The sequence below is a fragment of the Vombatus ursinus genome, unplaced genomic scaffold (genome assembly GCF_900497805.2).
Source record: "Vombatus ursinus unplaced genomic scaffold, bare-nosed wombat genome assembly UNPS02005286.1, whole genome shotgun sequence".
In the NCBI taxonomy this organism is placed as follows: Eukaryota; Metazoa; Chordata; class Mammalia; order Diprotodontia; family Vombatidae; genus Vombatus; species Vombatus ursinus.
This window is the reverse complement of record NW_020945064.1, coordinates 5,945,129-5,969,706: the sequence shown is the minus strand read 5'-3', so window position 1 is coordinate 5,969,706 and position 24,578 is coordinate 5,945,129. Positions and strand designations below refer to the sequence as shown.

Below are 24,578 nucleotides of genomic sequence, written 5' to 3'. Positions count from 1 at the left end.
CCTCCTCCCCCCCGGTTTTGAGGGCCTCCCCTGAGAGTAGAGTGGTTTGATTGGCACTACAAAGAAGCCCACAAGGGTAAATCAGACTTTCTTGTGTAATTTAATGCAAACTGCCTTTCAGTTTGAGCCTATTTTCACCAGCTGTTTACGGAATGCCCTTTGCTACTGAAATCGACTTTCAGAAAAGAAGCACAATTTCAATTGAGGTTTTCTCAGAAGGAGTGGGAGTTGTGCCACTTTAGGTTTTTCTCCCACTGCCCCTTAAGAAACCAGTCGATTAGAGTTTCATAAGAAAAGAAAAAAACCTGAATGGAAGCTAAATCACTTGACACGTGGACCAAAACAGGGTAAGGGGGCTAGCCCACTTCAGACACATATGGCCTTATGTGAAGGCGGATCAAGAGAGTCATGGTAAGTTGAGTCTTAATTTGTGGCATTTTACTGTATCAAATGAATCATTCATTATCATAAGCAAATATGGACGGCACAGGTCCAGATCTGATGTTTGCTTAGTGTCTGCGAGATCCTGCCAGGCCAAGCTACATTAACACCTATAAAGGTGGAGAAAATGAACTTAACAGGATGGTGTCCTTTGGAATGACATGTAGGACTTTGTGTTTCTAGATGAGTGCTGGTAGAATCAAATGCTAAACTATCCCAGGAAAATTAAAGATTAAAATGGAAGTAAGCATGGCCAGTTTTCCTCTTCCGTTAAGACAGATTTTCAGTCTGAAGGCTAGTATTTTCTGAACTTCAGTAGCCCAGGAAAGGTTACTGGTGGCCTTCACTGTCTCCTGTCACCTTTGCACCTGTCCCGTGAGTGTTCTTTTCTTTACACGTCTGGATGATGGGGGTCTGAACAAATAGCAGCGGTTGTGTGAGAAGGAATATGAGGAAAACACATCAGAAATGATGGTCTTTGTGTAATGCAAATTTTTTCTTTAGGCAATTGGGGTTAAGTGGCTTGCCCAGGGTCACACAGCTAGTAAGTGTCAAGTGTTTGGTCTGTGGCCGGATTTGAACTCAGGTCCTCCTGACTTCAGGGCCGTGCTCTATCCACTGCACCACCTAGCTGCCCCTGTCATGCAAATTCTTAACCTAAACATTTCCTTTTTTAAAAATAGTATTTAATTTTTTTCCCAATGACTTGTCAAGACAATTTTTAGCATTCATTTTTACAAGATTTTGAGTTCCAAATTTTTCTCCCTCTCTCCTTCCCCTCCCCTTTCTGAAACTGGTAGGCAATTTGATATAGGTTTTACATGTGCTATCATATAAAATGTATTTCCATATTAGCCACAGTTGTGAAAGAAGAAACAGATCAAAATGAAAAAAAAACACTAAAAAATAAAGTAAGTGAAAAAGTATGCTGGTATCTGCATTCAGAGCCCATCAGTTCTTTATCTAGATGTGGAGATCATTTTCCTTTGTGAGTCCTTTGTACTTGTCTTGGATCCTTGTGTTGCTGAGAAGAGCTGAGTCATTCACAGCTGGTCATTGCACAATGTTGCTGATACTGTGTACAGTGTTTTCCTGGTTCTGCTCACTTCACTCAGCGTCAGTCCAGGTTTTCTGAAATCTGCCTGCTCATCATTTCTTATTGCACAGTAGTATTCCATCACATTCATATACCACAGCTTGTTCAGCCATTCACTAGTTGATGGACATCCCCTCCGTTTCTAATATTTTGCCACCACAAAAAGAGCTGCTGTTTTTTTTTTTTTGCATGTGGATCCTTTCCCCTTTTTTATAATCTTTTTCAAATACAGACTTAGTAGTGGCTGCGTCAAAGGCTATGCACAGTTTGGTTGCCCTTTGGGCATAGTTCCACATTGCTCTCCAGAATGGTTGGATCAGTTCACAACTCCACCAACAGTGCATCAGCGTCCCAATTTTCCCACATCCTGTCCAACATTTATCATTTTCCTTTTTTGTCACATTAGTCAATCTGATAGGTGTGAAGTGGGACCTCAGAGTTGTTTTAATTTGCATTTCTCTAATCAAAAGTGACTTAGAGCACTTTTTCATATGCCTATAAATAGCTTTGATTTCTTCATCTGAAAACTGCCTGTTCACATCTTTTGATCATTTATTAATTGAGGAATGGCTTGTATTCTTATAAAATTTGACTCAGTTCTCTATATATTTGAGAAATGAGGCCTTTTTCAGAGACAGTTGCTATAAAAATTGTTTCCCAGCTTTCTGCTTTCCTTCTAATCTTTGTTGCATTGGTTTTATTTGTACAAAAGCTTTTCATTTTAATATAATCAAAATTACCTATTTTATATTTTGTAATGTTCTCTATCTCTTGTTTGGTCATGAATTCTTCCTTTCCCCATAAATCTAACAGGTAGACTATTCCTTGTTCTTCTAATTTGTTTATGGTGTCACCCTTTATATCTAAATCATGCACCCATCTTGGTATACAGTGTGGGATGTTTGTCTGTACTTCATTTGCATCCTGTTGTTTTCCAGTTTTCCCAGAAGTTTTTTATCAAATAGTGAGTTTTGATCCCAAAGGTTGGGTTCGTTCTTTGGATTTATCAAACATTAGGTTACTATGGTCATTAACTACTGTGTCTTGTATACCTAATTTATTCCACTGATCCACCACTCTATTTCTTAGCCAGTACCAGGTAGTTTTGATGATTATTGCTTTATGATACAGTTTGAGATCTGGTAGTGCTAGGCCACCTTCCTTTGTATTTTTTTTTCATTAATTTTCTTCATATTCTTGATCTTTTGTTTTTTTAGATGAATTTTGTTGTTATTTTTTTCTAGCTCTATCAAATAATTTTTTGGTAGTCTGATTGGTATTATGCTGAATAGGTAAATTAGTTTAGGCAGAATTGTCATTTTTATTATATTGGCTCAGCCTACCCATGAGCAACTGATATTTTTCTAGTTGTTTAGATCTGACTTTGTTTGTGAGAAAATTGTGTTCACATAGTTCCTGGGTTTGTCTTGGCAGGTAGGCTCCCGAGTATTTTATATTGTTCACAGTTATTTTAAATGGAATTTCTCTTTCTATCTCTTGGTGCTGGGCTTGGTTGGTCATATAAAGAAATGCTGATGATTTATGTGGGCTTATCTTATGTCCTGCAACTTTGCCGAAGATGTTAATTATTCCGAGTAGTTTTTAGTTGATTCTGTAGGGTTCTCTTTGTGTACCATCATATCATCTGCAGAGAGTGATAGTTTTGTTTCCTCGTGGCCTATTCTATATTCCTTTGGTTTCTTTTTCTTCTCTGGTTAACGTTCTAGTACTATTGATTAATAGTAGTGATAATGGGCATTCTTGCTTCATTCCTTCTCCATGATCTTATTGGAAAGGTTTCTAGTTTATCTCCATTGCAGATAATTCTTGCTGATGGTTGTAGATAGATATTGCTTATCATTGTAGGAAATACTCTCTTTATTCCTATACTCTCCATTGTTTTTAATCAGAATGGGTACAACCTAAACATTTCTTAAGAAATGTAGACTTGGGCACATCATATACGTAGTGTAAGAACTTGTAGTCTTGTTATCTTGTCTGTGCTTGGAAGATTTATGAAAAGACATGGACAAAATTTATACAGGATGAAGAATGGATGAGCTGTGATTTGCACTAATCAGTGCCAATGCATTAATGCAGTGGAGGGCATTCCCACATTGATTTCACAAATCCATTGAAGTTAAAGTACATAGATGTGGCCTTTAGGAACAATTTAGGGAGAGCCAATGCAATTCAGGAAAGAGGCACTTTGTGAGATGGTGCCAGTGCCATGGTGGCCCCGTGAGAGGGCAAAGTGAAAGGGTTAGCAATTAAAACCTGCTGCTCTCTGGACCCTTATGGGCAGCTGGTAAATAAGAGGGCCGGGCTGAAGTCAGGAAGACTCATCTTCCTGAGTTCAAATCTGGCCTTAGACACTTACTAGCTGTGAGACCCTGGGCAAGTCACTTAACCCTATTTGCTTTAGGTTCCTCATCTGTCAAATGAGCTGGAGAAGGAAATGGCAAACCCCTCCAGTATTTTTACCAAGAAAATCCAAATGGAGTCACAAAGAGTTGGATGTGGCTGAAAAACAAGTCAACAATGATAAACACTTTCTAAGCCCTTAGAGTCTTATTGTCAGAGAGCTGTGGCTCTCAGGAAGGTGGAGTCCACAGCTGGGTGTCCCTGATGGAGCCATCCTCTGACCGAAGCTCCTCATGATTAGTTCCTTTTCTGCCACTCAAGACATTGAGCGTTTTCTCCTCTTTTAAGTCTGGACCGTGGCCCAGCAGTGCCCTTGTCCTCTCTTGGAGCCTCACTTAGGTACAAGAATTGAAATTCTAGATCCTTAGTCAAAGATTGAGGGTGCAAAAGCTTCTTTGCTGCAATGGGAAGAATTGGAGAATACCAACGAGGTACAGGAAGGTAAATTACAAGTGTTCAGCTTGGTCGTGCTTGAGATACAACCCTAGTTTATCAGTTCTAATTGGTTTACTTCCCTGGCCAACTAATTTACTTAGCAGGAGGTCTCCCACAGGCAGCATCCTTGCTGTTGTTCACTCTCTTCTTCCACCCCTGCCACGTTGGCCCATTCTTTCTTCCTCTGGGTTTTATGCCCCAACACCCTTGGACTTAAGTGGACAACCAGTAGCTACCTTCCCAGCCCTTGCTGGAAACCAAATTCACCCCATTTCTTTTTGGTCTGAAGCTTTTCTTGATCTCATCTCATCACCTAGTACTTTAGTAGGATCACATTTCTTTCTTTCTTTCTTTCTTTCTTTCTTTCTTTCTTTTTTTAAGGCAATTGGGGTTAAGTGACCTGCCCAGGGTCACACAGCTAGTAAGTGTCAAGTGTTTGGTCTGAGGCCGGATTTGAACTCAGGTCCTCCTGACTTCAGGGCCGGTGCTCTATCCACTGTGCCACCTAGCTGCTCCGGATCACATGTCTTGCTAACCGGCATGAATCTGTATGTGTCTTTAGTCTGTCATCATAAAATTAGTGTCCTTAGGATTCAGATCCTAGAAATAAAAAGATTTTGTTCTAAGACAAACAAGGCTGCCCTTAGAATACACCTGTAATAGGACAGGGGGAGTTGTTGTTTGTCACGTAACTATTTCAAAAATACTTTCTCATAAAAAGTGAAAGGTTGCTCCTCTAAAGCTATCTCTTTGCTTTGAGCAGATTCCCATGGAAGTGCTACCATAATTTAACCTGCCTGGCTCTGGAAGTGACAGGGTTCATGAAGGCTGCACTCATAGAACACAAGTTAGGGTGGTTCCTACCAAGTTAGGGAGATTGAGTATGGGCGTGGTATAAAGGGACTTTAGAATCGAGGACCTAGGTTTGAATCCTGGCTTTGCAACTTGCTAGCTATGTAGACAATTGGGCAAATTGCATCATTTCTCCAGGTCTCAGTTTCTTCATCTGTAACATTAAAAAGTTAGACAGATTATCTTAGAGGTCCCTTCCAATTCTAAATCTATGAATCTGTCTATGACTTTCTACTTGTCTAGGGGATCAGCTTAGCTGAAAATGGCAAGTCTCATCACAAGGAAGTTGGCCATGAGAGAAAATGGAGTACTAGAAGAAAATAGAGCAGAGAAGGCTAAGAGTCACACGGTTTAAATTAATAAAAAAAATTATTAATGCTTTTTGTTGTTTTACAAGTTAAAAAAAATTATTGATGTCTTTGTTGTAGTCATTATGTACATTGTTTTTCTGGTTGTATTTACTTCACTTTGTATCAGTGCATGTAAGTCTTTCCATGCCTCTCTGTATTCACCATGTTCATTGTTTCTTACAGTAAAGTAATATTCCATTATGTTCACGCACCACCATTTGTTTAGCTATTATGAGTTAGTTGTTTGTTTGTTTTTAATATTGCAATCTCTCTCTCTCTCTCTCTCTCGTTTTTTTTGTTGTTTGTTTGGTGAGGCAATTGGGGTTAAGTGACTTGCTTAGAGTACACAGCTAATGAGTATTGTGTGTGAGGCCGAATTTGAACTCAGGTCCTCCTGACTCCAGGGCTGGTGCTCTATCTGCTGCGCCACCTAGCTGCCCCGTAATCTCTTTTCAATAAACCTCATTCCCAAAGAATCCTCCCACGTAACAAGAAAAATACTAAAGAGGAAACAACCTACATAGCTAGCGAATCTGATCATCTATACAACAATCTATTGTATCTTTGGTCTTCCACCTTTCTATCAGGGGGAGGAAAGTTTTTCACATCATTTTTAGATCACCTACAACTTGAGATTTTTGTCCAATGATCAATAAATAGGTACACTACTATACCAATAGGGAAACTAAACAGCATACAAATTGAATTTCTCACTAGATGTAAAATTGGAAGACATCAAGAAGTTTCCATTTTCAGCTTTTCCACCCTTCAAAGGGAAGGACGAGCCACTGGGTCTCCTCAAGAAAGAGATCAAACAAGTTGGCAGAACTGATTTAATCATGCACTTTCAGGCAATATGAATTGTTGTTCCTTTGGGATACTGGCTTGCCTTATCTTGCAGGACTCAAGTAAACCCACTACCACAAAGATAATGGCAACCGTGTGCCAGCCTTAGTTGCAAAAGATGAAGTAGAATAATTTAATAAGGAACATGGTAAGATCCTCCAAATTTAGTCAAAATAATTAATGATAATAATACCAATGACAATAATAAGCATTTATGAGGCTCCTTAAGATTTGCAAAGCATTTTACAAATATGATCTTATACAACCCTGGGGGTAGAGGCTCAGGGACAGGTTTAGATATAGAAACCCGCTACACCCAGGGCCAGACAAAACAAAGTTGATTACCTTATCCAAAAGCACAGCAAAAGGCAGATCCTGACTTACGTACAAAGCCCCAGTTGAGGAACTTGTAACAACTAAAGGTACAGATTCAAAGGGAAAAAAATTATTTCCACAAAGTACATGAATACTTTGAAGAGATGAAGCAGGAGATTTTAAAAATTAAATAAAAGCCTTGGAAGAAAGAAGAAGAAGAAATAATTTAGAATAGGTATGATAAACCATACCCACGAAATGAGCTCCCTGAAAACTAAAATTGAGCAAACAGGAATCAATGACTCCAAGAGACAGCAAGAAATATTAGAACAAAATCTAAAGATCGAAAAAAAAATAGAAGAAAATATGACATCTAATACAAAAAGCCACTGACCTAGAAAATGGATCAAGAAGAGATAACTTATGAATCTTTGAACTCCCTAAAAACTATGTTCTTGGATCTTCAAGGCCTTCTGTGGCATTTGAGGACCGAGTGCTACGGACCTTCGCGCCCCGGGCTGTTGCTAATGCTGCTATAGTGTATTGGTCACTGCTAATTCCTGAATGCTTCCACATTCCCCACCATTGAGCTTTCTGACCTTCCTAAGGCATGGTGGATGGGGTTTCCTTGTCTTTTGCTGCCTCTGAACCCAGATCTCTCTAGGCTATGTGTGTTTCTGGTTTGGCTCTGGTCTCTCTGAGAAGCTGCCAGCTTATATGCCTGTGCTGGGGCTGGGGCTGGCATTACTGGTGGCCCCCTCTCCTATTGCCCGTGGATTTCTGACCGGCTTTTTGTACAAGTCTGAGGTAGAAGAAGTCGCTGTAGTTTCTAAGTGGATTTTTTGATCATTATTTGGTCTGTTATGAATTTCAGGTTTTTACTGGAGTAGCTGTGTGGGAGCTGGGTGGCTTGCCTCTGTTCAGGCCTCTATCTTGACCAGAAGTCTTGAGGACTATCCATACGTGTCAATTGACCATCTGGTGTTATTTTTATTCATGTTCTATAGAGCCTGCACAGAGTAGCAACCTAACATGCTTGAAACCTTCTTTTAGGTCATGTTAAATTTTGTGGGTAGCACTCAGCCTATCTGTTATCGCTTGCTCTTACCACCTGATCAGCCTGCTGTCATTCACAAATCATACATCTCCTCAGTGAGTTTTCTTCTGTGACGTCCTGATCATTGGCAATCCACTGTAGCCTCCTTACAGCCCCCACACCTAGTTTCATTGACCTTTGCATCACCAGCACCATGATTCTTTAGAGAATGTGATGCTGTACAACTCTCAACTGTTCAGCATCATGCAGAGAACATTTATGTTGAAAAGTTGGGTGTTTGCATTGGGGAACAGCGGGGGAATCATTAAAAGCACTGTCCATTTTCCCAGGAGCAATCCAGCAAACTTTCTTCCTCCTATTCAATTCTGTGCTTAACTCATTGTTTGCTTACACTGCCTGTCACAAATATATGTACTGATGCACATATGAATTCAATAGGCTGGCCCTCCAGCTGCCTGTAATAGTCTGGAGAATAGATATTTAGTTTCCATTCATTTAATTTTTTACTTTCTGATCCACAGGCCATCTGCTCAATAGCCTCACCAACAGCCTTTCTCCTCCCCTCCATGGTTACCACTCCCCTATTTATATTGTCTTCCTCTAATTAAAATATGAACTCTTTAAGGGCTGAAAATGTCTTTGTATCTCCACTGCTTAGCGTAGTGCTTGACAGATAGAGTAAGTGCTTAATAAATGCTTATTCAATCATTCACATATAGTAAGTGCTTAATAAATGCTTATTCATTCATTATTCCAACAGGGAGTATTACATTAATTTCTTTTGAATAATCATGGATCTCGTTGTGGAAGCTCGTAGTATTCTAAGGCTTGATGCAATCAGCACAGTATCATCCATACATAGGAGTTTCTGCTGAACCCCACTGTCAGGGATCTCTTTTCCATTTGGGCCTTGCTTAAGTATTTGTGTGTGTATCTACAAAATATTAAAGACCCCTGAGTAAGTGGATCGTCCATAGAAGTAGGATGGAAATACACAGACAAGACTCATTCAGAATGAGAAGGCCCTGAAGGTTGGCAATATTCACTGGCAGAAGGAAAGTCCCCATGTTAATGAGGTCATGGATCCAGCCAAGTATCAAAGAAGTAGGCCTAGGCTCACCATCTGGATTTATACAAGGGATAAGTTGTATGGTGCTTATTTACTCTTCATTTTGCAAAATAATTCCCTGTAGGATTCCTTTAAACAACCAGCTGTCTTCATACTTTAAAAATGAAATTTGATTTGCACACAATTTTCCAGAACATGTCTGTACTGTGATGTGAGGTACGTGTATTCACCAAGCACTTGTAGTAAAGACCTTGACTGGACAGATTTTCCTTAGTCACTCACCCTGTTCCTGCTTATGAGCCTCATCCCTGTTTTGGAGAGGAGAGAGAGGGGAAAGAGGGAAACAGAAGGAGGGAAAAAGAAGGAACAGGGAGAGAGAGGGAAGAGAGATGGAGAGAGAGCAGGAGAAGGGAAGAAGGGAAGGAAAGGAAAGAAGCAGGAAGGAAAAGGAGGCAAAGAAGGGGGAGGAGGAGGAGGAGGAGGAGGAGAAGGGAAAGAGGGAGGGAAGGAGGACATATATCCTATCAGTTTTTCAGTGTTGATAGGTTGCAGCAGCTGGAAAATTTGTGTGGTAGAATGTGTGTGTGTGTGTGTGTGTGTGTGTGTGTGTGTGTGAGTGTGAGATCTCTTACCTTCCTTGCCACTAATTATAGTCCTATCTGATTTCTATGTGGGCCAGAGTACAAAAGGATTCTCGTTAACTTTAAGGGTTCATATCATTCAGTATGCCTGATAATAGCCCTGACTGGCATTTGCACAGCACTTGAAAGCAGGCAAAGTACTTTATATGCAATATGTCACTTGAGCCTCAGAAGAGTCCTGTCAGGTAGGGACTTTGGGATGTCTTCTGGTCAGAGAGGTGAAGGGACACATACCTAGTGAGTGTCAGAGCTGAGATTTGTACCCAGGTCTTCTTCACTTCACTTCCTGCCTTCTGCCCATTATTCCACACTGCCTAATTGGCCATTATTATAATTCTTGTATTACCCATATTAAAGTGAAATTTTAGAAATTTTGCTCCCAAGTTGTTTCTTTGGAAACCAAGGGCCTGTCAAATATATCTAGGCAGTCATCTGAGAGCCCGTGTCTTGAGTGGCGGTCAATAAATGTGCTTTGCTTCCACATTGAAATTTTAATGACTGTTTCCAATATAGGAATATAGAGTTTAGGGATGAAAGGGAACTTGGAGGTCAGCTAGTCTCACCTAATTTTACAGATGGAGAAACTGAGACCCTAAGCAGTGAAGTGATTTTTCCTAAAGCCACACACTAGTAACCAAGGTCACGTAAGTAACAGAACTGAAATTCAAAACCAGGTGCTCTCCTTTGAAATCTTGTGCCATTTCCACTAAACCACACTGCCATCCAGGTGGGCCATGGGTTGGTGTATTCACTTTTCATCTGCGCCTCATTTAAGATTTGTTGTTGTTGTGTTTTATGTGTTTTGTTCTGGTTGAGATACTGACCACGTGAAGAATCCTGATGTGGAATAAAGGGATGTTAGAAGATGAAATGCCGAATTTATGTTTTGGGTGCCAGATCTTACATTGGTTCTCATGTCTACCAGAGCATTGCTGAGGAAGGAATAAGTTCCTTCCACTGAAAAGCATTTGTTATCCTTCCAGAAGTAAGAATCCCAACCCCTCGATTTATTAGCCATAAGAACACCAGATACTGTTTCCAGGCATTGTTGAGCTAGTTATCTGTGGCTTGATTGTGAGATAATTCAGTAAAAACTCAAAAAAGGAAATTTGGAGGAAGGGTAGGTAATAGATGCATGGATTGGGTTTGATAATTTCTTGCAAACCTTGACTCAAACAAGTGATAAAGTTTTGCTTCTCTGTAAATCTGTCTTTAGCCCTTAGCATTCTTTCCGAAGTAATGTCTTTTGATGTGTGGGTATAAAATAAAAAATAAATGAAAGCCAGAGCCTGTCATGTGCATTTATATTTCCAGGTCCCAGGGAAAGCATTTGCTTCTCTTTCAGCATGCCTGTAGCATAGTAAGGGGTTTAAAAGCTTCAGCCTGGAATTCAGAAGGACCATCAAGTAATGCTGATGAATAAATGATGAAAACCCAAGTCATGGGGAGCGCAAACAGTTTCAGGTTCTAACAGACATGAGAATGAAGCCATTGATGACCTGATTTCCTTTTGAAGAAAGGACTGTTTCTGTCTCCCACGTTGCTGAGAACGGCTTGTGTTGAGCTAACCACTGGGATTTCCATCATTTAAGAGAGAGCAGAGTTCTTTGAGCGCCGCATGGAGACTTGGTTCCCATGTGAATAGAAAAATAAATTTAATAAGGCAGTGTAGAAGCTGTACCCTTCTCTTCTGTGTATTTGCCAGTGTTGGGCAGTCTGCTAGAATTCCTGCATATCTGGGATTCCTCTAGATCTTGTGATTTTCTGAAAATTGATTCCATTTTACAGCTGAGTTGACTACAACCCCAGGATCCTACATGACCTCTTAACAAACAGTGTTGTTTCCCTGAAAACAGCAAAACTTTTGATATCCAGAAAAGAGAGAAAGAGAAAAAAAAAAAAGAACCTTCCACGTCTGTGAGCCAGTTTTCAATTCAATTAATTTCACAGGATTTATTTAATTTGTCAATTTATTTTTATTAATACCAATTAATAAGATTTAGAGCTGGAAGGGACTTGAGAAATGATCTAATCCAATTCTCAGTTTACCGAGAAGGAAACTGAGGCTCAGAAGAGTTAGATGGCTTGTGTTAGGTCACATTGCTGGGGCTCAAATTATGTTAAGTGCCCTTCCCACAATAGCATGCTGGTTTTCAGTGTAGTTCATTTCAACAACCTTTCAATAATGTTTTCAGAGCATTCAGAGCACTGTGCTAGGTGATGGGGGAGATACCAAGTTTAGAAAAGACATAAACCCTGCCCTTTTGAAGCTTATGGTCTAGTAAGGGGGAAGCATGCTCCCACAGATGGATGGATGGATCCATTCCAAGTGTGGGAATATTTGCTGCATGCATTAAAGTCTAAAAGAAGGGGCTGTGTGAGGTTGGAGGGGCACACGGGGCATTCATGGAGGAGGGGCCATATGAGTTGGGCTTTACAGGAGGGGAATTCTTTAAGAACAACAGAGAGGAAAGATATTCTACCTATGGAGAACTGCATTAGCAAAGACATAGGAATGAGAAAGAGCAGGGCATATTTGGGGACAGAGAGTAATTTATTCAGAATATGAAGTGCAAGGAGGGAAATAATATGAGATGAAGTTAGCTGAGATAAATTTAACATCAGATGGAATCTCTGGGCATTTTCTCTGGCTCTACCCCATCCCTAGAATATTCTCTTTTTTTTTTAGGCAATTGGGGTTAAGTGACTTGCCCAGGGTCACACAGCTAGTAAGTGTCAAGTGTTTGGTCTGAGGTCAGATTTGAACTCAGGTCCTCCTGACTCCAGGGCTGATGCTCTATCCACTACACCACCTAGCTGCCCCTAGACTATTCTCCCTCCTCCATTCCCATTACTAATCTCCCCAGCTTCCTTTACACCCCAAATAAAATTCTCCCTTCTGCAGGAAACCTTCCCCCACCCCCTTAATTAGAGTACTTTCCCTCTGTTAATTATTTCCTATTTCTCTGGCACATAGCTTGTTTGTACATATTTGTTTGCGTGTTGTCTTCCTGATCTGATTGTAAGCTCTTTGAAGGCAGGGACTGTTTTTTGCCTCTTTTTGTATTCCCAGGGCCTCAAACAGTGCCAGGTACATAGTAGGCACTTAATAAATCTTTATTGACTGACTGACTGGGTGCAGAGACACCATCATAGAGCACTAATGAATAAATGATTGAAACCAGAGATAGGGTGAGCGAAGTTTCAGGTTTGACATCATAAGAGATAAAATGGCACCAGTTTGTGAAGAAGCTTTAAATGCTAAGCCAAAAGACTTAAACTTTGTTCAGAAGATAGTAGGGGAGCTACTGAAGATTTTCGAGAAGAGGTGTGACATGACCATTCCTACGCATAGGTAATAATAAGGAAAGGCTTGTGGGGAGTAAGAACACAGCTTAGTATGTATTAATAACAATATCTAGCTAGCAGTTATACAGCGTTTTAAAATTTACAAAGCGCTTAACACATACTATCTCATCTTGTTCTTACAACCACCCTGGGATGTAGGTGTTATTATTATCTCTATTTTATAGATAAGGAAACTGAGACAGGTAGAGATTAAGTAATTTGCCAGGGTTACACAGCTAGTAAGTATCTGAGTTCAGATTTGAACTTGTGTCTTCTCAACTCCAGGTCCAGTGCCTTATCCACTATACCATCTAGCTGCTTATTAGTGAAACTGCCACTTATGAAAAGGGTGGGGAAAAAAAAGGTGTTTCCCCTATGTTAATTTAGGAATGAAAAATAATTTGAGCATAGGGGTAAATAAGAGCTGCTACTAGAATATCCACTCAGGCAGTTATTTAGAGCACTCCATGATGTTGTCTAACTTGGTCCCTAGAACATTCCATTACCTGCTTTCTAGTGAATTCTCAATAAAAAGAAAGTCTTCCACCTCATCTCTGTTGCTGCATGGTAGCATTTCTTGGCTGTTGTGGAATTCCTACTGTGGGTTATTTGACAAAGATCAACAGCTTCCTTAGTGATTTTAAAAGTTGAAACCAATTTTCATTTGAACAAACCAGGACAGTTCATTTTTGTGCAATGAAATTGTTTTGCCAATATCATTTGGCTGATTTGATCTCCTGGTTGCATGGGAGATGCCTTCAGATTGCCTCTCCCGCAGGTTGAAGCCAATTCTGATGGGATCATTGCTTCCTTCCAATTTGCTTTTATTTTCTGCTGCCTTTTAGACATAAATTCAATGGGAAATGTTACTGTTTGTCATTTTCACTGTGATTTTTCACTTCAGCCACATTTCCTCTTCACCCTGATCCCTCAGTGGTCTTGATCTTGAGATTGGTTAGGCTGTCTACGGATTAATTTTTCTCAACCTCTTCTGAACTTGTCTTTGGTACCAGACTCGGCAATCCATTTGAAAGGAAAGTGTTTGTTTCTCTTTTCTTTAGGTGCTGTACTGCTGGTAGAAACCAAGTGAGTGGAATTTGGAATTAAAAAAATTTTTTTTCTTGTTTGGGTTATAAGGACCTTTTTTCAGATCGGTTTGGTTGCTCTCCCCCTGTCACAGCGTTTCCTTTTGGTTCTTTGGTCCCCTTTCACCAGCCTTCTCATTTTAAGAGTTTGTTACTTAGCACATTTTTATATAGTAGGTTTTTTTTTTTAGTACTTAATAAATGCCCATTGAAGTTGCTCTTAGAGCACATAAATTTTAGATGGTGATGGTGATAACATTGACTTGAGCATCATGTTCATGTTGAGAAGTAGTCAGGCCAAGGTCGGGATGCTCCAGTAGAGAAGGTCACCTTGAAGGTGACATTGGTCCATTCGTGACTGATGGATTCAGTCATTCAACCAGGTCTATCATCATCACATTTTTCTGTCTTGTCCACAAGAGTAGTACAGTATTTCAGCAGATCTCCCATCTTAATGTTGTGGATATTGCCTCCTTCAGATCACAGCCTATCCATGCCTTCTCATCCTGTGGGGTTCATTTCCATGTTCTCCTGTATGTCCTCCATAGAAAATTCACCCAGTGCAGTAGAGACCTTCCTCTAGGTTAAAAAAAAAAATTCGTAGTACCAGTGAAGCAGTCAGGCTATCTATTTGTTATCCTACCTCTTCCCATATAATGGGCCAACTCCCTTTCATGATCACTCATTTCTTTGCTAATAACCCTTACAGTCCCGATCAGAAAAGTGCTGTGGCCTCCTTACACCCAACTTGTGAAGATGCAAAAGTCCCATCTTTGCTTTTGTGTCTTGAGTATCCCTGATAACAAAAGAGCTTGTTATGGTGGGGTTCTTTTTTTGTTTGCCCTTTCTTCTTGCCTCCTTGATTGAACTTGAATTTGATATTAAGGCTGGCCTCTGTGGCACTTCTGGAATGAAGGTCCGGGCTGGTCTTGTTGCTTGCTTTCTTGGGGTAAGGAGTGTTGTGTTATTCCAAGATCTCAAGGACAGGCTGGGGACCTGCAAAATGAATGGTCTGATGGAGGGGAAATTCTGATTCGGCTCCCCGGGTCCTGCGCTCTACAAGTTCCTGACCTGGGTTTGGGTTTGGGTCTGAGCAAGAGTAGATACTGCTGGACTCAGACCCGTCCGTCAGCTGGAAAGCTCTGTTGGTTCAGAGTAACAGAATTATACTCTCTCCCACCCCTTCCCCTTGTCTGAGATTCCTTCCTTGGTCATTCCTCTGCAATTTGGGTTAGATGCTAGGTGGAACTGAGATCTCATTCTGCCCCTGGGGCTCTGAGCTGAGTGACTGCTGCTTGCTTCTGAGCTTCCTCCTACTGCCCGGGGCCTCCCTGTGCAGGAATGCTACCCCTATGGAAAGGTCCACTTCTCAGTCTTGCCTGGATCTGTGACCCAGAACTGGGTAGTGGGCAACTGCCCTGGTTGTAGTTACCTCGTATTGGTCTGGGCATGCCCCAGTATGGGTCTGAGACCACCTCTTGTCCTGGATGCATAGCCTTTCCATGGGAAGTGGAATGCTTCACCTGCCAGTGTGTTCCCTACTCCAAACCTGGCCCCAGTGTCAGCAGATTCTCTGTCTATCTCTCTCTGACCTGGGCCAAACACAGGACTCACTGTGACTTTTTCTGGATTTCCTCATCAGAATTTGACCTGGTGCATTTTTTAGTTCAGTTTGGAGGAGTTTTATGAATGGAATGTTGGCTGCATTGCTTCCTGTCACTTCTCCATCTTGGTGCCCCTTTCCCCATATCCACTTTTTTTTTTTTTTTTGCATTTTGGTGAGGCGATTGGGGTTAAGTGACTTGCCCAGGGTCACAAAGCTAGTAAGTGTCAAGTGACTGAGGCTATATTTGAACTCAGGTCCTGCTGACTCCAAGACCATAGTTCTATCCACTGTGCCACCTAGCTGCCCCCATATCTACTTTTGAAAGTTATTTTAAAAAAAATAATATTTTATATTTTCCCAATTATATGTAGAAACAATTTTAATTCATTTTTTAAAAATTTGAATTCCAAATTCTTTCTCTCCCTTCCTCCTCCCCCTTTCCCTCAAACAGTAAGCAGTCTGATAAAGGTTATACATGTGCAATCATGTGAAAGAAAACACAAACAAAAAAACCCATAAAAAATAAAGTGAAAAATAATATATGCCTCGATCTACATTCAGACTCCATCAATTCTCTGGATAGCATTTTTCATCCTTCAATTGTCCTTTGTTATTGGCTTGGATCATTATATTGCTGAGAATAACTGAGTCATTCACAAATGATCATCATACAATATTGATGTTACTGTGTATAGTGTTTTCCTGGTTCTGCTCATTTCACTTTGTATTATTTCATGTAAGTCTGAGTTTTTCTCAAATCATCCTGCTTATTTCTTTTTTTTTTCTATTAAACAGTTTATTTATTAATTTTTAGTTTTCAGCATTCACTTCCATAAGATTTTGAGTTTTAAATTTTCTCCTCCTCTGTCTCCTCCCCCCTCCCCAAGACAATGTGCAATCTGATATAGGCTCTACTTATATGTTCATATTAAGCATATTTTTACATTAGTCATGATGTATAGAAGTATTAGAACTAATGTGAGGAACCACGAGAAAGAAGAAATAAAGCAAAACAACAAAAGAAAAGGAAAGCAAATAGTATGCATCAATCTACATTCAGATTCCATAGTTCTTTCTCTGGATATAGACAGCATTTTCCATCATGAGTCATTTGGAGTTGTCTTAGATCCTCAGCTAAGTCTATCAAAGTCAGTCACCGCACAATGTTGCTGTTACTGTGTACAATGTTCTCCTGGTTCTACTCACTTCACTAAACATCAGTTCATACAAGTCTTTCCAGGTTTTTCTGAAGTTGGCATTTAATAGTATTCCGTTACATTCATATATCACAGCTTGTTCAGCAATTCTCCAATTGATGGGCATCCTCTCAACTTCCAATTCTTGGCCACCACAAAAAAGAGCTGCTATAAATTTTTGTACATGTTGATCCTTTTCCCATTTTTATGATGTCTTTGGGATACAGACCTAGTAGTAATATTGCTGGGTCAAAGGGTATGCACAATTTTATAGCTCCTTAGGCATGGTTCCAAACCTCTGGAATGGTTGGATCAGTTTACCATTTCACCAACAGTGCACTAGTGTCCCAATTTTTATGGAAAGCTACTTTTGACAGACACGTGGCAAAGGTAATCACAGAAGCAGCCTTTGGGTTGGAACTCTGTGATATTGATTCCAGTGCTTCTGTGAGCACACAAATAAACTTTCAAACCACGCTAAATGAAATCCACAAACACATGATGAATTCAGGAATTTACAATAAGAAATGCACAGTACTGGTCACTGGAAAGTCAGAAAGTTACTTTTCAGTGAAACCAAAGACTATGCCAGTTCCCAAGTCCGAGAAGTATTGTATCCCTCTTCCAGCACTAGCCAGTGGCTGATGTGTTAGTGCTTAGAGAAGACTTTGGACTCTCAGGGAGCATCTTTCTCTACTTGGAGAGGACAGTAGTTGGGTTACACCCAGATGTGTGATGATTGATCATACTAATCTTTTCCCAGTCTTAACTTTAGGTACTGTTCATAGTTATGAAGTTACCCATCCTTTTAGAGAAATAAAAATTTCCACCCATGATTTACTCAATGACCTGCAGCAGTGAATTGCACAAGCAGCCTAAATTTTTCTGTCCATTAATTTCATTGTAAATTCTCTTGTACTCATATTATAAAACAGAATGAAAGCAAGGACTGATTAATTTTTACTGTTGTCTTCATCATTTTTTAATAGGTCAACTAAATTCCTATCAATTTTTTTTTTCTTCTTGGCTAAATAATCCTGTTTTTACCATTGTGGCTTATTTATGCCTATACTTTTATAATTTTGTGTGATAGGCCATTAAATGCAACAAGCTAAGCAGACCTAAGTGGGCTGAATCAGTATTTTGATTTCCAAGCAATACACAAAGACCCTGCCAGGAGTCACGTTGGTGATTCATTAGTGATTGTCTTTCTGAATCAGTTGTGAACCAACATACTGTTTTGCAGCACGGTTACTAGAAATCCCGTATCTCAAATGAGGCTAAAAGTACCAGAGAGAATTGTTGGGAAGCCATTAAGACAAATGCAGAAACTGGTTTCCAAGCTCACTGGCTCTCATAGTTGCTTAAGAAGCTCTTTGCACGTATTCAACTAAGATTTTCTAATTTTAGACATCTCTAACTAGGGAGTAGGATTTCCAACTAAACTGTGGTGATGGTTTTTGTTTGGTTGTTTGTTTGTTTTATGACTACCTGTCATCCCTACAGCTATATAACTGTACCAGTTAAGTATAGAGTAACTGGGAACATTTGCTCCTCCCCAGAGAAATGGGATTTTAGTTAATAGCTGCATTTAGCTTTAGAAGGGGCTGCTGCCATTTATATGAGGGCCTGTGGGAGTGGTTTGCCTTTTTTCTGAAACATTGAACTGACAACCATAACTCAATAGGATTAATCCTTGAAGTCTACAGTCAAGTTCAAGGACACATTAGACCTTGGTTCTTCCAGTGTTCCTTGGTCATACAGTATCTTGCATATGATTGATATACCTTAAATACAAAACCCAAACCTAAAAATAAAAGCCCTATCATGGTATTATTGGATGATCAGAAATCCGTTGTTACATTTAGCTGTTTTTAGAGCCCCTGGGTTTCAGCATGTTATCCAGCCAAAGAGAACAAAATAATAAAAACAGAATGATGGGTTGTCGATATTCTGTGCTTGTGATTGATGAGTTGACAGTGACAGGATAGACCAGGAGAGATAAATTGTGCTGCTCTAAACCAGAGGAAAGCCACTAATGATGTCATACTCTGAAAAGCAAAATCTGGTGGCTTATTAGGTTATCCAAAGTCCAGGATCAATTAATTGCCTCAGGTAATTCCACTCTGATTTCTTTGGATTTGGGGCATTTCATTGAGAGGGAACAGTTTCTAGGGGATTGGGTACTGAGTGAAGGACAGATGACCTGAATTAGTCCTCAGTTTCTCTACTGACTGAACTCCCAGATGACCCTGGGAAAATTAATTCAACTTTGATATCTGCCCTTTGCCTGTCTCATTGCAGTCTTAGGTGCAGACATGGGAGATAACATAAAACAAAGTTTAATGAGCTTCCTTGTGAAATGCAAAAACGTAAAGGCAAGATACTCTGGGACCCCTTATATCAAACTAGTGTCAGAAGCATGACCAACACCCATGAAATAAGACTCATCTTCGTGTCAGGCTTTTATTGCATCTGCAAGGCCTGGATGGAGAGTGAGTTTACAATTTTAATTAGTATTGTATTGTATTATGGTACCCACAGTGCATCTCTTAGCTGTTTGGGTGTTTCCTCCAGTGATGCACATCATAGCCCCCACACAGATCTCTCCCCATTGCAGTCCATCCTCCACTCAGCTGTCAAAGTGATCTTCTAAAGGGCAGGTCTGACCATGTCATGCACACACTCTGTCCCACTCAGTAAACTCTGGTGACCCTCTCACACCTGGAGGATCAAATATTAAATACCCTGTTATTCCAAGTCCTTTATAACCTGTCCCCCCACCTTTCCAATCTTCTTACACCTTCAGCTTATACCTTAATTCAACCCCCAACACCCACGTATTCTGTAATCCGGTAATGCTATTCTCCTTGCTGTTTCTTGTACAAGATACATCTCCTAACTCCAGACATTTTTGCTGGCTGTCCCCATACCTGGAATTCTCTTCCTTCCATCTGTCTCTTGTCTGTCTTCCTTTGAGTCTCAACTTAAATACCACCTCCTTATAAGAAGCCTTTCCTGATCTTCCTTGATACTAGAGCTTTCCCTCTGTTGATTGTCTACAATTTATCCTGTCTGTATTTTGTTTGTTTATAATTGTTTGCATGTCTTATTAGATTGTAAGCGCCTTGAGAGCAGGAATTGTCTTCTCCCTTTTTTTTGGTATCCTCAATGCCTGACACATAGTAGACTCTTAAAAAATGTTTATTGACTGACTGACTGATTCATATCTTTCCATAAGCTTGCTACAGGAGGTCCACTCCTGTCCTTGGGGATCTTTCTTGTGAAACTCATTTCTTGGCAGTCATTCTGTTGGTAGCATAGTATTTTGTTGGGTCTTTGGAACTTTGAGTCCTGATACATCCTTAGTTAAAAATGGCTATTTCCCTAGACACTTTGAAATGAGGTTATTAATTAAAATTCCATTTCTTTAGACTGGTGAAGTAAATGCTGTAGTTCTATTTTTATGCTTAAAAACATCCAGGGTTGGTGATTTCAGCATTGAAAGCGCTCCCTCCCCTTGCAAATCATGGTTCCTAGATGGACTTTGGGTATACTGTGCCCAAAAAATGCAATTCCATGGAGCCAGAGTGGAGAGGAGCCTCTGAAATTAGAAAGGCTATCCAAAACAGAGACAAAAAGACATCTCTTCCAAGTCTTTTACAGGGAATTCACAGGGAATCTCTGAGGAGGAGGTTCATTTGCAAAGGAGGGGCATGTTTTTACTGCAGAAATTTATCAGCTCTTTGACCTTTTGGAGGGAATATTTTCAGGCAAGTGAAGTTGCATGTGAATTTTTTAAAGAGGAATACAGGAGCATCATGTATGTGTCCTACTTAGTCGTCATTAGAAAGTTTATGCCAACTTGCAACAAATTTTGGTTTCTGTTGGGACGTTACATTATTAAAATAGCAACACATTATTTAAAAACTTGTAATGCAGTTTCTTAAAAGCACTTTGTAAACCTACTTTTGAATAAACTCCAGATGCATGGAAAACGCATGATTTGGCCCAGGATCTTCTGCAAGCTAAGAATGGTTTTTACATTTTTATATTGTGTACTCCTTGAGGGCAGGGACTGTCTTTTGCCTCTTTTTGTATCCCCTGCATTTAGCACAGTGCCTGGCACATAGTAGGGCCTTAATAAGTATTTATTGTGATTGGCTGATTAAAAACTATTTGCCAACCTCTGATCTAATCCTTTTCCTTTGTTTCTGTCAACAAGGGAGAGTTGTAGCAGCAGGGGATAGTAGAAAGAACATTGAATTTGGTGTTTGGCTATCTGACTTCAAAACCTGGCTTTAATGGTTACTCATGGTATGATCACAAGCCAATTATTTAATCTCTCAGAGCTTCACTGTCCTCATTTGTAAAATTCAAATATTCACACTTCTTGTATTCTGTACTACATAGGATTGTTTTAATAGGCACTTTCTAAATGTTGGAATTCTTCTTCTTACTACAATTATTATTATTATTATTATTGATTATTTAATGCCAAATTAGCTTCCATCAGTGGTACAAGTTGGAATTTGGGGGTATATTCTTACCTGATGCTTCAATATTTTCCAAGTTAGGGAGCTAATTTAGAAAACCTAGTTCATTTAAAGAGAAATTTGTGTTTAGTCCTTGCAAGGGTCCCTATTCCCTCTGGCAAAATATCTTAGTATAACTCTTCTTAAGTGCCTACCATGTGTCAGGCACTGAGCTAAACATTGGGGATACCAAGAAAGGTGAAAACAGCCCCTACCTTCAAGGAGCTCGCAGTCTCATGGATTAACTGTGGGTCCTCTCATCTCTGCCTATCAATTTACCCATGATCCTTGTAGTTATTGAAGATGAATTGATTGATGGGAAACAAAGGCAAAGGATGTGTCTACATTTTTTTATATTACTGAACTAGTAAGCTTCATAGATCTGCTTTATTCAACCTTTCCAGAGGAGAGCTGACTTCTGCTTATAGGTCAAATATGAAATCCCAGTCACTTTTTTTTTTCTTCCTCTCAGTTTCATCTTTGCCTTTTTGTGTTTACTTGCTCAGAGGCATGCTCCCCTGAAGCAGGTCAGCTCAGAGGAGGAACCCTGGTCTGGCCCAAAGGTCATCCAGAGTGGGAGCCACCATTTACTTTCATTGGTGTGGTTTGATTTCTCCCATAATTGATGCCTTCTTTTCCTTTTCCTCCCTGTGTGGGAGTCATCTATAGGAAAAATAATCCCTATCATAATTCAGTGCATGATCCATGGTGCTATTTAAGCCTGTGCCTTTTATGCGTCCTCTTTACAGAACCTTGATGGCAGGAAACAATCCCTTGATGAGGAGAGGGAGGAAAGGAGCCAAATTTCAGAGCTCCCCCTCCCACAGGGAAAGTGCCTTTGTTAAATGTGTCTTCCTGTATTAAGGGTGACAACATTTCAAAAGAGAGCTGATTGTTCTCAGGCAGTGGAACAAAAGACAAAGCAAGTGAGGGAGAGAGGGAGAAGGTGGGGGCTTCACTGAAGTAGAAAGTAATGAAAATGAGCCAGGGAGCAGGACTGGGGGAAAAATAGGAGAACGACTGGCCAACAAGGTGACTGTGAAGAACCTTTGAGAAATTTACATTTTGTGGTTGTTTTTTCCCCACACCCTCATGTTCCACTCTAGCTGGGTGGGGGCAAAGGTGGTGTTAGGGCATGTCCACTGTGGATTGAGGTGGGCGTTGAGAAGAGAAGGTAAAAAAATCAACCCCCACCCAAAAGCTGGAAGTGGTGATCCTTTGAGGAAAGGAGTAGTTTGAACGTAGAGAAGGAATTAAAAGGGGAGGTCAATCACATGTTCACTAAGGGGCAAAGTGATGATGCTGGGTAAACTAGCCAGACTGAAAGGCTAAGTAACATCTGTACTATCTTGTGGGTAAAACTGTTGGTGCCAAAAAAAACCTATACCAGAACCAGAAAGTTTGGGAACCAAGAAGGTTTATTAAGTTCACCAGCAAGGGAGCCCTTGTTGGTTCTGAAACTTTCTGGTTCTGGTATTGGTTTGCTTGCCACTGACTCTTTTACCCACAATTCTTTGTTTGATTCTGTGGTCCTAGAACGACTGGACTATGAGAAAACATGTGCTAAAAAAAGTTCAGCGACTCTGAAGCAATCATTTGGTGACCTGGAAACTTTCCATTTTAAACTAGCTCTGGATGTGGGGATTTTACTTTATTTCTTTCCACAACAAATTAATTAATTAATTAATTTTTGATTTTCAGCATGGGATGTGTTTCTAATGGAGAGTGAGAGGCAGTACTAGTATTGCTTGGGAAGTCAGCCCCTCTGGTGGTAGAGAATTACCTGTACTGGGCAGAAGCAGATCCTAACAGACCATCAAATGTTGACATGCCTCCTAATTTCTTTACATAAGTTAGGAGACTAGGATGGAACATTTGGAAATTCTGCTCTAGATGTTCAGGAAAGCGCCCGTTCTCTATATTGAGTCATGCCTATAATACTTTGTTATATTGAATCCAAGCTTGAATATACAAACATGCACATGAATGTATATGTCAATGTGTATGTTTATGTATATGCATATATTTGTGTATATATACATGCGTATGTCTTTGCCTATGTGCATGTATTATGTGTGCGCACACACATATCATATACCTTTCGGTAAATCACAGCTCTTCATTCTGGTATATAGATTGCAACTGCTTTATTACTATATAGGCATTCCAATAAATTTCATTCGACTGGCTTCTGCCAAACACATATTTCTTGTCTACTCAGCCACAGCAGGGAGATAGTAATGGTGTTAATCTAAATAAAGTTCCCTAACCCTCCTAAAAAAAAAACAGATTGATTTAATATTTGTTGGTATTTTCCTTACAAACAGCAAAGACTAAACTTTGACCCTCCATAGTAATCAGAATCAAATGCTAATTATTGGTTTAGTATAGATTGACCCATTTCGATGATAGATGAGGTGATTATTTGACTATTTTCAAATAAGCTACCATATTTTGGAAGGAATATGCTTATTAGGATTTTCATGCTTCAGGAAAGGCTTAAAAGATGGGGAGCAGTGATGTCTGTGTAATTTGTCGGGGTAATATAATCATTTTATTCTCGTTCTTATTCAGATAATTTTCTGCCTTTCCTTTCTAGGTTTGGGAAAAGTTTCTAAGCTCTGAAAAGCCACGGATCAATGTTTTCATGGCAGTGCCTACCATTTATTCCAAATTGATGGATTATTATGATAAACATTTTACCCAGCCTCACGTCCAGGATTTTATACGTGCAGTCTGTAAAGAGAAAATCAGGTAACTGAAGGACCCAGAAAGTCTTAAGGCTTAAGGAAGAGATGAATGGAATCAATTCTAGGATCAGAAAGCTTGCGTTTGAGTCCATGCTCTGCCAATAAGTAACTGGAGGACCTCGGAGCAGTTGCCCAGCTTCTCTGGGCCTCAGTTTCCCCAGTTTCCTATAAAATGATCTCTTAAATGATTTCTATGATCCTTCCATCTCTAGGCACTCTGATTCTTTGAGTGAGTCTGTAGTTTGTTTCTGAGGATCTTAATTCTGTTCTATGTTAGGAGGCTTTACTTCCCATTTACTCTAAATACAGCATATGGGGTACTCACACTCATCTGTAGGTACCTCAGAAAATTGTTCCTTGATTCAAGGTAATGCCATTCAAAAACTATAGTTCATGAGCCCCCAACCAATGTGTTTACTTTTACCAGCCAGCCAAGAGAAATTAATTTAAAATAAAAGACATTTAATCAAACCACATAGAAAATGAATTTACAGACAAAGATTCCCACATGCAAAAATGGAATATCTTTTCC

At 39.9% G+C, this 24,578-nt stretch overlaps 1 protein-coding gene across 4 annotated transcripts in view; it reads left to right on the top strand.

Annotated features, from left to right (window-relative positions):
- Positions 1–24,578, top strand: part of ACSF3 (acyl-CoA synthetase family member 3) — a 237,147-nt gene that overhangs the window by 46,912 nt on the left and 165,657 nt on the right. For all 4 annotated transcript variants that reach the window (XM_027847757.1, XM_027847754.1, XM_027847755.1 and 1 more), the window contains exon 4: positions 23,896–24,050. In XM_027847757.1, the coding sequence (XP_027703558.1) occupies positions 23,896–24,050 (155 nt within the window). The remainder of the gene's footprint in view (positions 1–23,895; positions 24,051–24,578) is intronic.